Source organism: Meleagris gallopavo, chromosome 2, assembly GCF_905368555.1.
Source record: "Meleagris gallopavo chromosome 2, MGAL_WU_HG_1.1, whole genome shotgun sequence".
Classification (NCBI taxonomy): Eukaryota; Metazoa; Chordata; class Aves; order Galliformes; family Phasianidae; genus Meleagris; species Meleagris gallopavo.
In genome coordinates, this window is record NC_139405.1 from 28,947,119 (window position 1) to 28,964,049 (window position 16,931).

General features: G+C 35.8%; 1 protein-coding gene across 1 annotated transcript in view; it reads left to right on the forward strand.

Annotated features, from left to right (window-relative positions):
* The window catches only part of BTBD9 (BTB domain containing 9), a 114,227-nt gene that overhangs the window by 55,036 nt on the left and 42,260 nt on the right, over positions 1 to 16,931 (forward strand). Inside the window, exon 8 of the mRNA XM_085219433.1 lies at positions 12,210 to 12,319. Within this exon, the coding sequence (XP_085075559.1) occupies positions 12,210 to 12,319 (110 nt within the window). The remainder of the gene's footprint in view (positions 1 to 12,209; positions 12,320 to 16,931) is intronic.

The window sequence follows — 16,931 nt, forward strand, 5'->3', positions numbered from 1 at the left end:
AAGGGATCTCTCCCCAAGAAGAACGAGAGACTAATAAAATACTGCTTTTCTTTGGACAATAGCATAGCCATTTCACAATATGACAAATCTATAACCGTATTTTAAATTATTAGTAAAGGGGAAAAAGAAAAAAAAAAAAAAACACCTTTTTTTCTGAAGAACTCCAGAAATATTACTAGGAAAAAGATTTAATAAAAGGCAGCAGTTGTTTTGAGTGTATGCAGGGGATAGGATTTTATCTTTTCCAACAGTTCTGGTTAAAAAAGTAGTAGATTAATTTATGAAATGGGTAAACCTGAAATAAATTTATCCTGGAGTTTTTCTGTAAATGTGGCTTTTCTGAATCTTCATGATAAGACGCTACTCAATAGAAACGGAAATGTTAGAACCTCAGTGTGCATCATTCCTTACATTAAATACAGCTGAAAGTTTATGAAACACTGGATTGCTGTTTTTTCAAATTTCAAGACTACAAGTTTTGAGACTAGTAGTAATGTAATGAGCTGTTCTTGCTAACTGTTTAAGAAAATAAATAATGAAAAGAGAGAGTTTAAATGGCCCAGGAAGTTGTGTGTATGTTTTTGATGAATAGTGCTGGGATATTGTGGTAGTATCCACAATATGAAGTAATGTTAAAATATGTACATATGCATAGGATTGTCGTTGGGTTTGACATATTTGAGCTGCTGAGGGTTGTTGGACGTGAGGAAACCTCTATAATTAATTAGATGTGAAGTAGGTAGAAGATGTGTATGAAGATGATTTACTGAAAGGACATACATTGCATCAATCAATACCACAATTACCAGCTAAACATGAATGCAGTCAGATTCTTAATCATTTTATGGTGAAAACTATGCAGGTTACTTATTAGCTTCAGCATGACTTTGGAAGCTTTGTTCTTATTATATCAAGATTCATACTTCAGGAAGTGTGACCTAGTAGGGAAATTGGAAATGCTGATACTGCGGTGAGCGACCAAGGTGAGGGAAAGTGGGCATAAGCTGGGAGGAGTACATACAGTGAGACTTCTGAAAATGAAAGTGAAGTGTGAAAATTTGAGCAGGAGCAAACGTGAGGGAGGAAACAGGTAAAGTTAGTTCTGATGTTCAAAGGCTAGTTCTGAATTTCAAATGTTCCACTGTGTTAGGGACAAAACTAAGGTACCGTTCTGTATTCCCTGTACGTTTCTAGTTAATGAAAATACAGCAATAAATAATAGTGGCTGCTACAATTTCCTAACATAGATTTATTTCATTATACTCAGAATAGTATTATTATGGGGAAGAAGATAGTCTTAGCATGATAATAGTCTCCTAGTCATAACTGACATCAATTACAGTCAGGAATAAAACGCTAAACAACAATGAAGAGCTGCCTCCTGAAACTTGTTTTCACTATGTTAATATATATGAAGACAATCTATAAACTACTTATCTTTCCAAAATAATACAGTGCTGAGTTACAGTTACCAACTTAATAAAGTGAAGTGGATGGTGTAAAAGGTGCTACAACACCTTCCAGTGAATTGAATTAATATACTAATGAAGTATGTCTATAGAATCAAGATTAATATAACTATATGGTAAGATTCCTTTAGGAGATGCTCTTTACCACAGAGTTCTGCCATCACTTCTGAAACAAAAATCGTGTTGCTTAGAGGAGAAACTGTTCTTGAATAAGGTACGATACCAGCTAATGCCCTTCAGTGGCAGCTATTGAAAGGTGATGTTGTAATGATCTAATTGTAGTTTGAGAATTCTGTATGTTCATAGCCACTTAGGGAAGGCCAAGTACAAAGTAATAATGATGGCGAGCTATCAGATATCAGAACAGGTATGGTTAAACAAGCATATGAAAACACCATCTCAGCACTTTTTCTTCAACGTTCAGGTTTCTGATTGGCCACTCAGTTGTTCCCTTGCGCAGCCCTCAGTGTACAACTGTTAGAGCCAATAACCTAAATCACGTATTTCACCTTTCCTATCTCATTGCTGTGTGCAGGATAGGAAGTATTGAATAGATTATAATTGTGAGGTTGTACAACAGATTGTATTTGACGTGAACATTTTCATTTGACTGTCGGTTTTGTTTTTTTTTTTAACTCCTCATTTGGTTCAAATATAATGGCTGATTTCCTCATTGAGTAGGCACGTTTTAAGATGTTCTCAGCTACATCAGTTCAGCAGGCAAAAGTAAAAGAAAACAATTTCCTCTTAAAATTCATGCCTTTGTTTTAGGAGCTCTGTTTTGTCGGTGATAAGGATGTGGTGCATGGGCAGAATTCTTGTTCTAGCTGCTATCAAGGTGAAAAAGCAGATGTGGGACACCAGTTTAAAAGTGTTATCAGGGATACTGAATGTGATAAAAGTTTAGATTGTGTCAGAGCACTTAGGTCTCTTTCACATTTTCTTTTCTTAAAGAAAGGAAAAGATGATTTTTAAAGCTACTTTTGAGTGGTTTTCATCATGAGCGTAGTACTGCATGTAATGACAGAAAAATATCAAGAACGCTTAAGTAAATTGGGGCTTTCAGAAGTTCAGGTGTGTTTCAGTGATGTCATTAAGCTAGGAAAAAGTTTATTTATCCTTTCTACACAGTACATCTTTCTGTACTAAACAAGACAGAATCATATGGAGAAGTAAGTTTATTACATTATGGGATCCAAAGTGGATCATTACATTTGCTTAAGGAGCCTTTATTTCACTGTAACTTGACTCTAAGTGTATCCATTTGCAACTTCACAACATTTGCAAAACAACTTTTATATACAGAGAGTTTGCTTTTTTTTTGAAACAGGTGATGAAGCACCTCTCTGACACTTCATAATATATGGATGGCTAAAAGGATCATGGCTTAATGTATTCTCTCTTTAAATAGCTATCCAGACAAAGCTCTGATTGATTCTCAAATAAAAGATGTGAAGTAAATCTCAACTTGTTTTTCAAACTGCCCTTCAACTATTCCACCCTTAATGCAGGTTATCTCACACAGGGATTTAGAGACAACTTCATCTTGGTAATTAACATTTTCCTGCCTGGTATTGAAATTCTGTTTTTTCTTTAACAAGTGGTCTTATGTAGCTGGAGATACCTTTTGTTTGAATTTCTATATTTGTAGTGAAGGAGATCATTATGCTTGTGTTATTTCATGGCCATAAAATTAATTTCACTGCAGGAGTAGTCATCCTACAACTGTTAGAAATTTGTACGCAAGCAGATATTGACTTTTTTCCTGTCCTTTCAGTGTTCTGTGTGATCTGTTATTAAGTGTTTGAAATGTGTTACTAAGGGAGATCAAGGAAGATTCATTGTCACTGATAAAAGAAAAAAATAGTGTGATTCTATTCCTCAAGATTCAGCTATTTTCATAAAATGCTCCCCATTTTAGTGTTCATAATGGTAATGCACTTCACTGCAGTGCAGTGATTATATTGTGTTGTTGTGTCCTATTAATGTCAAGCTATGCTAACCTGAAGGCACTGTGTAAATGACAAATTGCTACATTTGCCCCAGTGAGATCTTTCTTCCACCAGTGATATAAGTGATAATGTGTGGCCGCCTGTAACTTTTCAGTTTTCCTGGAAAAATCCAGTAAGTGAAACACTATGTGAATGTAACCTAACCCTAACTTCTACATTTTTCAGGGGAAATATATTTTTTTAACAGAGACAAAATGAAACACAATTCCTTCTTTCAGCTCGTTTTTTCCTAGGTGCTTGTGTCACTAACTGTACTCGTATGGCTTGGGCTGCATACACTGACAGAGTAGTGAAAGGGTTTTGGTAAATTAGAAGTTACCTTGATATAGCATTATATGCAACATTTTGATTTATTGCAACATGACTTTACTGCATTTATTGGTAAAGATGTTCAGTCTTTCATTTTAGTTGGATTCATCAACAAGCTAGTATTCCAGTGCAGATTGTGATTAGCGATAAGGTGTGAATCACAGACAAATCCAAACTGGTTCCTAGAAATGTAATGATTTTTGTAATAGTGATATAGTGAGAATTGTAGTATGTTAAATTTGAATCTCAATCTAATTTCACAGAATCATACAATGGCCTGAGTTGAAAAGGACCGTAATGATCATCTCGTTTCAGCCCCTCTGCTATGTGCAGGGTCACCAGCCACCAGATCAGGCTGCCCAGAGCCACATCCAGCCTGGCCTTGAATGCCTCCAGGAATGGAGCATCCACAACCCCCTTGGGCAACCTGTTTCAGTGTTTCACCACCCTCTCTGTGTAAAACTTCTTCCTAATATCTAACCTAAATCTCCCTTGTCTCAGTTTAAGATCATTCCCCCTTGTCCTATTGCTATCCACCCTCGTAAACAGCTGTTGCCCCTCCTGTTTATATGCTCCCTTCAAATGTTGGAAGGCCATAATGAGGTCTCCTCAGAGCCTTCTCTTTTCCAAGCTAAATGAGCCCAGTTCCCTCAACCTTTCTTAATAGGAGAGGTGCTCCAGCCCTCTGATCATCTTAGTGGTATTCTTCTGGACTCACTCCATTCTGCATCTTTCTTGGGCTGGGGGTCCCAGGCCTGGATGCAGTACTCCAGATGGGGCCTCACAAAAGCTGAGTAGAGGGGGACAATCACCTCCCTCTCCCTGCTGGCTACTCCTCTTGCAATGCAGCCCAGGATACAGTTGACCTTCTGGGTTGCAAGTACACACTACTAGCTCACATCTTGCACCTTGGCCTTGCACTTGGCCTTGTTGAACCTCATTAGGTTCACATAGGCCCACTTCTGCAGCCTGTCCAGGTCCCTCTGGATGGCTTCCTTTCCCTCAAATGTATCGACTGCAACACTCAGCGTGATGCTGTCTGTGCAAAACTTGCTGAGGGTGCACTCAATGCCATCATCTATGTCATTGATGAAGGTATTGAAGTGTACCAGTCCCAAGACTGACCCATGAGGGACACTGCTTGTGACCAGCCTCCACCCTGACATAGAACCATTTTGCACAGCACTACTACATTATAAAAGAAAAAAATGTTCTCATGTAGACAAAAAATTACTATCGGCATGTCCTGTTCATTTTTGCTTTGCAAAATGTTTATATTCATGACTTTTTATTTGTTTTGCACCATTGGCCATCCTAAGTGAAAATGTGAAAATATGTATAGCAGGAGTTGGTAACAGTATGCTGAATGCCTTGCACATAAAATTTTTAATCATAAATTCTAAGTAATGTACCTACTTAGCCTTTTGTGTGTATGAAATTTGAACAAGTATACACACAACAAGTATTCCCATGAGGTATAACCTGGCAAAAGCTATGCTCTTATGTAAAATTTTGTTCTATTGTGCCAGTTTTATATGCAGCACAGAGAAGGTTTCCATGTGATATCTGACAGAGGAGATCCTCTGTTAATAGCTGCATGTAAGATGTAAATAGTTTGTCATCCATTACCTAAAATTTGAAAAGTTAAGTTTTTGTATTTAATATAACAGATGTTTTTTAAGAAAGTACTCACTGAAGTTAATGTATATTCATTGTGCTTAGAGCACTTTGACAAAGCACAGAAATGAAAAGTTAAGCCAAGTAATAAAGTTCTTATCTTCGTGCTTTCAGAGGCACTTTGTCTTTAGGTTGGAGTCCACAATAAAGTCTGTCATAATGCTTCTATTATATTATTATATAAATAACAAATCATAATTTAGCAGACAAGTGTGCGTGGAGGTGGGGTTAAGATTCAAGCTTGTTGCAGTTCTTCCATATAAGAAAGGTATAGGAAGCAGGACCTTGCAGTGTGATGTGGGAGAAGGATTGATCTGACATTCCACTGGTTTAAATAGGGCATCAACCATCATGTGTTAGGGGTGTGCTTCTACAAGCATGAAATCTCTCCTGATGAAGAATTTGTGCTGATGTTTCTTTCAAATGATAGGATTGCTGTTAGCACCTCTGTCTGTAAACCACTGGGTAGTATAATGGTGCTCATACACGGCCATTTCTTCAGTAACTGTATGATTATATCTTGAGTCAAGGAACTAATTAACAAAGGCATATGTGCCTCTGATCTGAACAACTTGATTATTAGTACTAAATGTTTTATGATAAATGTTTAAAATAAGTAAAGCAAACTCAGCATAAAATAATGAATTATGCCATATTTCAGCTTTCTGAAACTGTTTGTGCAGCAAATTCCAAACTGAGACTGTGGTAGTTAGCCTTTTCTGATATTCTCCAAGTACAGAGAGTTGTATTGTTAGGCACGATTTTGAAATAGTAAAAATAACAATGAAAAAGATGTAACCAGTCATTTTTCTTACCAGTACTTAGCTGTTTCTGGTAGAGCTTTGTTTAGAATTTCTAGTGTAATTTTAACATAGATGAATCTCCTCATCTTTATCACTGGCTTTATTTCTCAGTAGGCAAAACATTTTACTGACATTTGGGCTTGCTTTGCTTTTTAATATTACAAGTTTCATGTACAATAATGACACCTCCCCCTGCTTTGAGAGTCCTGGAAGTCTTCGCTTATTCTTCTTAGCTTATGTGCTCAAATACTTGGAATTGCTATACTTCTATTTATCCAAATTGCTCATCCAAACAACCCTTTGAAAAAAAGATTTTTCAGTAATTGCCATATTTATTTAAAGAAAAAAAAATCATTTTCATTCTGTTTTCAGAGTCTTCTTTACCACCATTTTTCTGATATTGAGATCCCAGATCTAAATACGATTTTCCTTATGTACCTTCACTACAGTTTTATAGAATAAATCCTAAATTCCTTGCTTGTGTAAACACAGGTCAAGAACACAACTATTTCTTTGTTGAGTTACCATAATGCAAGTTGAGATCTCATTTTTTTTATCTGCCTAGTTGTAGATCGCTTTGCTCTAATACTTTCTAAATATTTCTTTTTGTCATATCTTATATAGTCTGATTCCAGTGAAAATCTAGACAGCTATTGCTGAGGTGCACTTGAAACAAGAAATGATTATTACATGTTAAATTCATAGGCTGATGGAACATGAGAAGCTGGGGAAAATGGAAAATGTTCTCAGATTTCAACGCAAAGAATTTTCCCGAATTTTATTGCGTTACATTCAATACATATAAAACGTGGAATGTATCTGCATAATATAGCGTAAGCTAAATTGGCCCAAAGCCACAAGCTATATTAGTATAGTTGTTTTTAAGAAAACAAGTCCTGATAAACATTTTGTGCTTTTTGGAAAGAATCTGGCTTTGTGTTGCACCAGCCTGAAAGTGATGCAGAGTGGGTTCCCACATCTCTGCTCCGGATTCCATGTGCAGATGATTTTAGAACCAGACTTCAGAAGACTAGTGCTTTCTTCTGTATTAAAAAAAAAAGTAATGTTCTCCATTAGATTAAGTTTATGAGTCCTTTTTAACGTATTCAGCAGAGGTAGCACAAAGACAAAGGTGGTGTTTACATTAGGTTTGGCTGCAAAGTTGAATCAGGGGTAGGACTTGGTTACAGACCATCAGAATCTCCTTATATTCTCTTAAAAGACTTCAAATTTATATGATGAATGAAAGTCTCTTGAGAGGTAATGGGAAACTGTAGATGTCCATATTCATGCAAGTTCTGGGAAATGCAACTATTTTGGGTTGAGATCTGACCTGAAACAAACCCTGCAGAGATACGTGCTCAGAAATGGACTGTCACTAGAGATGCACACAGTGTTAAGATTCAGTCAGGGTCATCTTAGATTCCAGGGTTTGTTTGGTTTGTTTTCCTCAAACTAAAACTAGAAACAAGTAGTGAAAAAAGTACTCTTTTGTGTGCTCACTATTCTTTACACGTGGAAAACAAAATGTTACTTATGTTAATGTTAAGTTGATTAAATATGCCCAGACCAAAAACGTTGGCTGAGGTTCTTGGTTGATGTGCTGCTTACATATAGTGCACAGGTAAATATCCTTTATAGTTATCGCATAGCAATATTTTTTTCCACTTAAATCTGTGGTGTAGAATATTTAGATAAACATTTTTGAAAACCCATTTCTTGTTGTAGTTTGCTAAACTGCTACGTTGTTGCTTTACATCAACTGAGTATGAAAGTTTGTTTCTGTACAGGCTTTGTGGGTGTTATGTACACTAGAGTTCGGTAACGTTCTTTTGTTTAAGTATTTGATTCTTCTCCATAGCTTTGTATATTTGCAGTGGGGATTTCCTTTGGTATAAAATAGATTCTATTAGGCTTTCTTTCTAAGTGCAGGAAAACTCGTCAAAAAACAGGAATGCTTTCCACGTTTGTTCTGACCTAATTCTTTATTTTTATGTTTTTAATGTATGCACACTGTTTTTTCACATGATTTAATTCTGGCAAGAGATTTTTTTTAATCCCTCTGCCAGGAGTCTGTTGATTCAGCTGTGTGGGTCTGAAGGATTGTAGATTTTACAGTTGTCAATAAATGATGCTTAGATGGCTATGAATAGCACTGTTTCCTTTTCCACTGAAAGACAAACAGAATGTCTTCTAACACCCTTGTGTGCTGGGCAACGTCTCATACATCACTGAGGCAGTGATTAGAATGCAAATATTAATGTCTTCTAGGCAGTTAAAGTCTATATGAAGTGTTAGCATTAGTATCTCAAACACAGTGTTCCAAAAATGAAAATAAAATGCCAAAGTCTTAAGAGCTAGTTTTGTACATATTGAGTCTAATTATTTATTTTAGTTCCCTATTGCTGTTCTGCGTTGCCATGATAGTAACTAAGAATGGGATATTGGTGCAAAATATCCATTAATTTCTTTTACCTCTCTTAACTTAGTTTTCTGTTTTAGTTTTGTTAAGGGTTTAGGATCTGTGCTTACTATATTCCAGACTTTGTCTGAACCTTACTGGTGCTATCTATTACAGTGAAGGATTAAAAAGGATTCTAGAACATGCATATTTTTATGCTTTGGTACACATGCCCCAAGTACTGCTAGGATGCAGGCAGCTGAGCTGTGGTATTGGAAGTCCCCTCAGGGTATCCATAGCTGAATCAGTAGTATGCTCAGCAGCAGCTGTTGCCTGAATTAAATGTGTCAGCTGCACAGATGAAAAGAGCAGAAGTAAAACATAATGTAGTTGTTCAGAAATACGAGAGTTTGTATTTTGCAACAAACTGCCCAAGTCATAGTTTCAAGTAAAGTTGAAGAATTGCTCTGGGGTGGGTGAGGGCTGCCTGATTTATCAACCCAGGTTGTTCATTCGATTTTTTATAGCTTAAGATTCTACCAAGATCCAGCAGAGCACACTGTTTCTCTCTAGTTAAAATAATTTTCTTATTAATGCAATGATAGATATTGAGAACACAGATTCTTCTGGTATTCTCGTCATGGATATCTCAAGGCCAAGTGTAGCATGACTGTACTAGTCACACTAAGTGACTAGAGAAGTCTGACATGTGGATGAAATTCCTAAAGCATTTCAATGCTATCGATATCCATTTTTCTCCAACATTAATCAAAAACATCAGTGCCTTATTAGCACTGTTTAGGTCGCAAATCCAAAACATGTCACCATGTGTGCTAGTGTAAAGAAAATTAACTCTGTCCCACCCAAAATCAGTACGTATGCAAATATAAATTATAATTACCTCCTTTCTAGTAAGTTTACTGTTTCTCTGATTTTTTTTTTTTTAAATTCTTCATTAAAATGTATGGTATGCAATATAACTTTAGTTTTGACCACGATGCCATCAGCCAAGACGAGTCGCATAACTAAAACAGAGAATTCCTTCATTTTGTTGCACTGCAGATTGAGGCTGTGTATCGTATGAACACCATTTTTCTTTAAGCTATTGTCAAGACAGGAATTCCTAAGTTTCTGTCAGAGATGTTTTAACTATGATTTCAACTGAGTTCCCTTGTTTTTGCTCGAACCTATTGTGGAGAACCACACCCAGGAGTTGCAGTACTTCATTACCAGGCTGTTCTTGTTTCTGTTTGGAGAATATGATACTGGGAGTGGATGTGAGATAACTGAGATGCACTTGTTTTCTTCAGTGTAAAGGAACTGTGTCTTGTGTGTCATATTAGCATTAAATTTCATTTTCAACTCGTGTTGTATAATTTTGTTCAGCTCTTTATGAATAATGTGAACATAAAAATAAAGAGAACAACAGCTAGCATTCGTATGATTTCTAAGACTTGCAATAAGCAGTAGAAGTCAATGGTAAAGTCTTTGGAGATTGTGGAAATATAGCTAACAAAAGGAAAGATGGAAGCTTTTGTTGTCAAGGTCAGTGCATACTCCATAACCTACACATCACTTCAATGGAAAATCTCTATTTCAAACTCCTTTTGTACTTGCGATGGTGATGATGGTAATGGTAATGTACTTTTTGCTGATATTGAAACTGTCCTTTAAAAGTGATCACTTAGCTCACATTCTGTGCATTTTAAGCATTCGTAAATGTGCACTTGCTAAATAATTGTACTTACTAATGTTGTTACCTGTAATCTTGTATTTCATCTAATAAATTACTCCAACAAAATGATGAGATGGTACATATGCTCTGATTGCATGAAGGATGCTTTTAGTTTTAATTGTCCTTCAGTTGCATTTCCTTCTGTCAGAGAAGTGCTTAGGAAAATCTACATTTTCAAGCATATCATGAGCTGTAATAGACATTTTATTTTTCTGAAATCTATATCTTTTAAATTAAAACTTTACTGTTCATTTTGACATGGGTAACATTGCAGTTTCTCATCAGCATCATGCTTCTGAGCCAACTCTATTTTGAATCTATTGTCTAGTGTTACTCTCGTGTGCTTTGTGAGTAGAAACCGTAGGGTCTCTCACACTGCAGTGAATTAGGTGATTCTTGCTTCTGGTTCTCTGTTGTGATTTTGCTTTTGCTGTGGCTGACTGTGCACTACGAATAACCCTCAGTTATTCGTATTGAGGCTGGTATCAATTTTTGCCACCTTATTGCAAAGTACAGCATTAATATATCAACTAACAGCAGCTGGCTCACTTCCATGAACATGTCTGGGGAAGAACTGCTGTTTCACTAACTGTGAATCAACATTCCTGCCGTGTTCTTTGCAGGCACTTGTAATTACATGGCAAAAACTAAGTTCTGCATCGTTCTTAATTGTGATAATTGACCTACAAGTTGAATAGGGAATAACATACCTGTCTGTTTTGTTTCAAGCAATTATAATATAAATCATTTTTAAAATTAATTGAAATGTTGAGCATTAGTATATTCATTTTGTAAATGGAAAAAGATACGTAATGGATGAGCTTTGTTTTCCGGTGAACTCGTTACATTGTCTAAAGGGATCAGAGGTCAATAACTCACAGAACTGAAATCTGCTTTTCTTTAAAACTTGGTATGATGAACACAAGCCAGAATTATTCTGTTGGTGAGCAGCCATTACTCTGGAACTTTAGTTGTACTGATAAGCAAAAGATTGTCTTATATAGCAGATAAGTGATATTGCTAAAGATCCGTACATTCTGGTGGTTCTTAATTGAAATGAGTTCATTTAACACAAACGCTTCCTGTATTGTAGGTAACCCGTTCTGTGGGATGATGGTACTTGTTCAAGATAGTTTTCTATGCTGTTTGTTCAATGTTTATTGAAATAGAGTACAATATTCCATTTATATGAAAAATTTATGGTAGGAACTATTGGATCTCTTCTGAAAATGAGGGAATCAGACTGAGTCAAGATTAATGACTTGTTAGAATGTGAAGCCTCCAGGGTAATATAAAAGTGAATAGGTTATGATGTTCAAGAGAAGCTCTATTTGATTTTGAATTAGAGTCTAAATGTACAACTTACACAGCCAGGAATGAAACCCAGAGCTAGCTTTGTTTCACAAAATTTTTCTGCTCAGATATTTAGTATGATTAATAAAAGATACAGCAACAAAGACATTGATATATTTTACTTGTGGACCATGACAATTCCTCTTCACTGAGTGTGGGCCAGAAAACCAGAGTGTTGGACACCCATGCTTTTAAGTCTCCTTGAGTATACATTGTGCTAACTGTCTATTCCTGTTTTTCCGGGCATATTATTCTGGAAAGATTTTGATACATTTCTCAGCTCTTTTTCTCTTGGCACCCTATCAAGTTTTGCTATGAAATTTCTCTCTTTTTTATTCCTTTTTAATTATTTTTAGCAATTACTTGATTCTGTGCAAGTGAATCCCACTTGTACAGTTTGGCACAATACAGTCCCACTGAAACATTTTGTTTTTTTTCCCCCTTCCATAGGTATATTCGCATCGTTGGAACCCACAACACAGTGAACAAAGTTTTCCATATTGTGGCATTTGAATGCATGTTTACCAACAAAACCTTTGCTCTGGAAAAGGGTCTGATAGGTAAGAAATGCAACTGCTTCCATTTTACATGAACTGTTGGGTACACTTGCCTCTTAAGACTGGCTATGATTTCACACTTGCTGTACTTCCCTTTCCACACAAATGTTTAGCTTGAGTCATATGATGCTGTATGTGTAGAATTAGTTGGCTAGTCCTTGTGGCTGCTTTGAAATTCCAGTGCTGTGGATCAATTAGTAATGCTGCAGGAACGTGAAAGTTCAAATTAAATTAACTGCTGCTGACAAAACCACTAATAATTAAGTCTCTCTGTGCTCCTAATCTGATTTTTCCTTCCATGTGATAGTGTGGTTGCTATTGCCTCCAGGTAGGTTTGCTTATACTTCCTAACTGGGATGCAGTAACCAGATCTATTTCTTGCAGGGAAGATGAATTTGGTCACTTACTGCCTCTTATGCAGCCTGCTTTCAGCTGCTAGAAGTGAACTCTGTTGATTTTTCCCCGAAGAGTCGTAGGCACATCTATCTATGGCAGAACATTATAGTGACTATACCATTATTCCCAGAACACCATGCTGATGGAGCTCTGTTACTTCTGGTCCTCAAAACAGATTATTTAATATTCATTAAATTACGACTGTGTAATAGTGCATTACTTAAGATAGAAGTCCCAGACAGTATATTAAACTAAAATAATTAGTTTTATAAATTTGTAGGAGTGATTTCTCCCATCTGTAGTTTTACTCAAATTCAGAATCCTTCTAGTTCATGTTTTTTTACCACCTATTACTGCTGTGTGTGGTACTGTATCACAAATTGTTGCTTATTCTGAAAAATCCTCAAGAGTTCAAAATTTTAATTTTTAAGCATTCACCTATGGTAGGTGGAAGAGAAAACAGTTCACAAAAAAGAATCAGAGGGAAGATTTTTAGTGAGGCATACTTTCAACTTTTTTCCTGAGGAAAACAATACTATCTAACTCTGAAAAACTGGGTCCCAATTCCTTCAGCCCTTTTGCCATGCATTCTGCAAAGGCATAGCATCATTAAACCTGATCTCATGAGATCTGCTGTGGAATTTTGTGATGTCTTTATAAAATTGTAGAATAAATAAATTGGTTGACACATCACATTTTGCTGATTTTTGCTTCTTACAGCATGGCTGATTGATAAAACACCTTTGAGCTAAGTTTCACATGTAGTGCTACTAGGTATGAATTTTTAAACAGCTTCATGCAAAATTAGAATTATTTTATCATTAATGCATTTATCTTTCTACATTTTAAGATTATCAATTGCATTTAGTTATAATGTAGGACACAAATATTATATTTACCTTTATTTTTTTGCATGTTAAATAATTTGAACATTGTTTTGTCTTAACAATATAGTGAATCTGTGTATGCTTGTGGTTATGTACTTGTACCAACTATCTGACACTCAGTGAGCTTTTTTGTGAGGGGAATTGTTCCATCTTTTTCAGTGTTGCATGTTGATGGGTTCCAAATTCAAGCCATGAATTTTAAAATTAATCTGAGAGATGGAGACTCTATTTGACCTTATTAAAACTTACTGGGTTATGACAGATGCTTTATTGCAGTTACGTATTTTGTGCTTTGAAGAATGATCAAATGTTACTTTCCATCCAATATCAGTTGTATATTATAAATGCTTATGTAAATCATAGAATGTAGGCTATGATTGTTACAGCCAAGTCAGTTTGTTGCTAGATTATCAATATGTCTGTATTCCATGATCAAATTTCCACAGTATTCTTGCCAACATATGCCATGTGCATATCACCTTGCCATTTCCTATTTCAATGCTTCATGACTTTTGTGCATCTGCCTATTAAATTGTGGAGATGTTTGTAAGTTGTCTTCTGCTTGTTTCCAGTTCTAACTGCTACCTTTACAGAAAAAGGATATATGGGCTCCGATCCCATATAAAAATGTTCCATGCCTCCTAGCACTACAGAGAACTTCTATCATTTTCACTTTTCTTTTTCACAACAGATCTTACTATCAGAGATAAAAATGTGCTGAGCCTTGCAAATGGTAATGCAGAGGCATACAAAGTCACTGAACAACGGAAATTCTATTCCTGGTTCAGAACAGGCCTAAAATGCAACTGGAAATGCAGTGTATGTGTAACAAAGTGCATTGTGACATTTGAAAGTGTGAATTAATGAGAAAATTGCTGACTAATGGCAGAGTGTCTTGCTACACATCTGGGAGTGTTAACAGTGAAGAGGAAATTGGAACCAAATAGAGGATGAAAAAGACAATATGCATGAATATATGGTAAACTAGATTCACTACTTACTAGGTAAAAGTCACTGAGCTCTGAGCAGCTAGCGATGTAGAGTTTATAAGGATAGCTGTTAACTTACACCCTTCTCTTGAACCAGTGCAGAATTACAAATTTGACATTCAGCAAAATTACACGGAATGATGCATATGCTGTTTAGAATCTATTAGTTATCAAAAGGTGCTGGTGAAATCTATGCTGTGGTTATAGTTCTCTTCATCCTGGGCTATCAAGTTTTGAAACCATCTCCTGATAGTTGTTAAAATTCGGAAGGGTCATTTCTTGGTAGTGATATGAAAAACCTACTTCAATCTTAAGAGAAGTTCTGTAGCACATCACGACATACTTCTTGCATTTTTGTATTAGAAAACATGTAGTGGGACTTGGACTTTCCAACCCCTTTAGGTAGGAAGAAATAACAAGATGTTTGCATGAATGGACTCTAGACTCATGGAGCCTCTAGGTATACTGATTACATACCTTAGCATGTGAGAGATCACAGCAGATACCGTAAGGATATTGTAATGGTCCTTGCATACATTCTTTGCTCTAGAATCTTCTAAGTAGATCCACTGCTTCCATCCAAACCCATTTTTGGTCACTATAAATAGGGTTTCGGCTACATGCTAATAAGTATCCAGTGGTGAACTGTGGAACTATGCAGTCTTTCAGGGTGGATAAATCAGTTGTTGTACCTGTACGTCATTTGATATAATTTACAATAAGTAAATAGAGGTCCATAGAGCTTTTTATATTGAAATGATGGTAGTCAATGCAATTCTTAGAAAATTAAAGCAGTAAGAATTCACAGAGCAGCTAATTAAAAGAGGAAATATGTGGATCAACTTATGACTGCAAATAAGGCAACAGTGGTTGAATATATGCAGATTTTATGGTGAGAAAGGGACAGATGGGAAGATCTTGGAACCACTTGTGGACAGGCCAGTTCTGAATTGGTGCAGGGACACTGGCTGTTCCATCAGAAATTATGTCTGTTTCCTCTTTAGAAATACTCTCAACAGCTTTGATCCAGCAAAATGACCTTATATCCATTTAGTGCTTGGTTTTACATACCTGTAATGGTTACTATTAAGGCAACATGTTGTCTGACTCACTATATCAAGCAGACTGTCGCAGTTCCATAAAAAATTTTGTGTAACTACCAATAGAATAGTTGGCAAAGGTGTGTCTTAATGCTCTACTGTGATTCATAATGCTGTAATTTCTATTTTTCCCGTGACTGGATAGGTTGAAGTGAATTGAAAGCAGTTGGGAAAGCTCCAAGAAATGTATGAAAATGCAATAATCAGAATAGGTCGCTTCTAAGTTTCATTGAACATAGAAACTTCACTCTTAACCCTTAAAAAAGTGGTATTGCATCAAGTTATTGTTTATGTAGTATGGGATTAAATGTGTCTGTTCTGACCTAATTTAATACCGTAACTGCTCTTTCTATAAACTGTTTAATTAAGAAAAGGAAATGTTACTCATTCCTTGAAAGTCATATGGTCATATTTCTGAAAGCCTTTGTGACCCTAACTTCTATCGAACAACACTGAAGATACTATTCAAGGACTTCCTCATTTCAAATCTCATTCCAGAACATAAGACCACAGAGGTTTTTATTTAGGGATCCTATCGATTTAGAAGTAATTACTGAATTTTCATTAAACCTATTCAACTTGATCAGAAAGCTGTATATAAAAATAGGGTAACTTATCAGACATATTATTACTGATACATAGTATTGATTTAATGGCTGTCACTGTAAAGTGAAGATTAGAAGACTGGTAAACATAAAATAAAAATGAAGTGTCATGATAATAGCAGTTTTATGTTGCTGTGTTTTTAGATACTAAGATTTCATTGCAAATGATTAACTTGACATGTTACATTTAAAAGTTTGTATGCAAGATGATTTAGACAGTTTTAGTACACAATACTGGATGTGGTACTGATACCACCCATTGACAATTGACTAACAGTTTTGAGGTAAAAGTAGCAGGAAATGCTTCTTCGAGCATCATCTTGCTGCTTTAGTGTTGGTATACACTTTGTTGTCTTGTTAAATGAAGTAAGTGACAGAAATTAATTCAATCATATGAAATTATTCCCTAATGCAGATGTTAGAGCATATTATCTCTAAATGCATATGCACATTAGCAGTTTTGCGTATTGGATTCACACTAGATTGACTTAACTGTTTTGTTTAACAGGGGTGCAAATTTTTTAAAATCTCAAAGGCGTTTGTTTTTAATGAATGTGAGCTGCTGAATTTTGAGTGGTCTTTAGTCATTAATATTTAATCTGAAATCCAAAACAAATTAAAGTTTTTACAAACAGGAG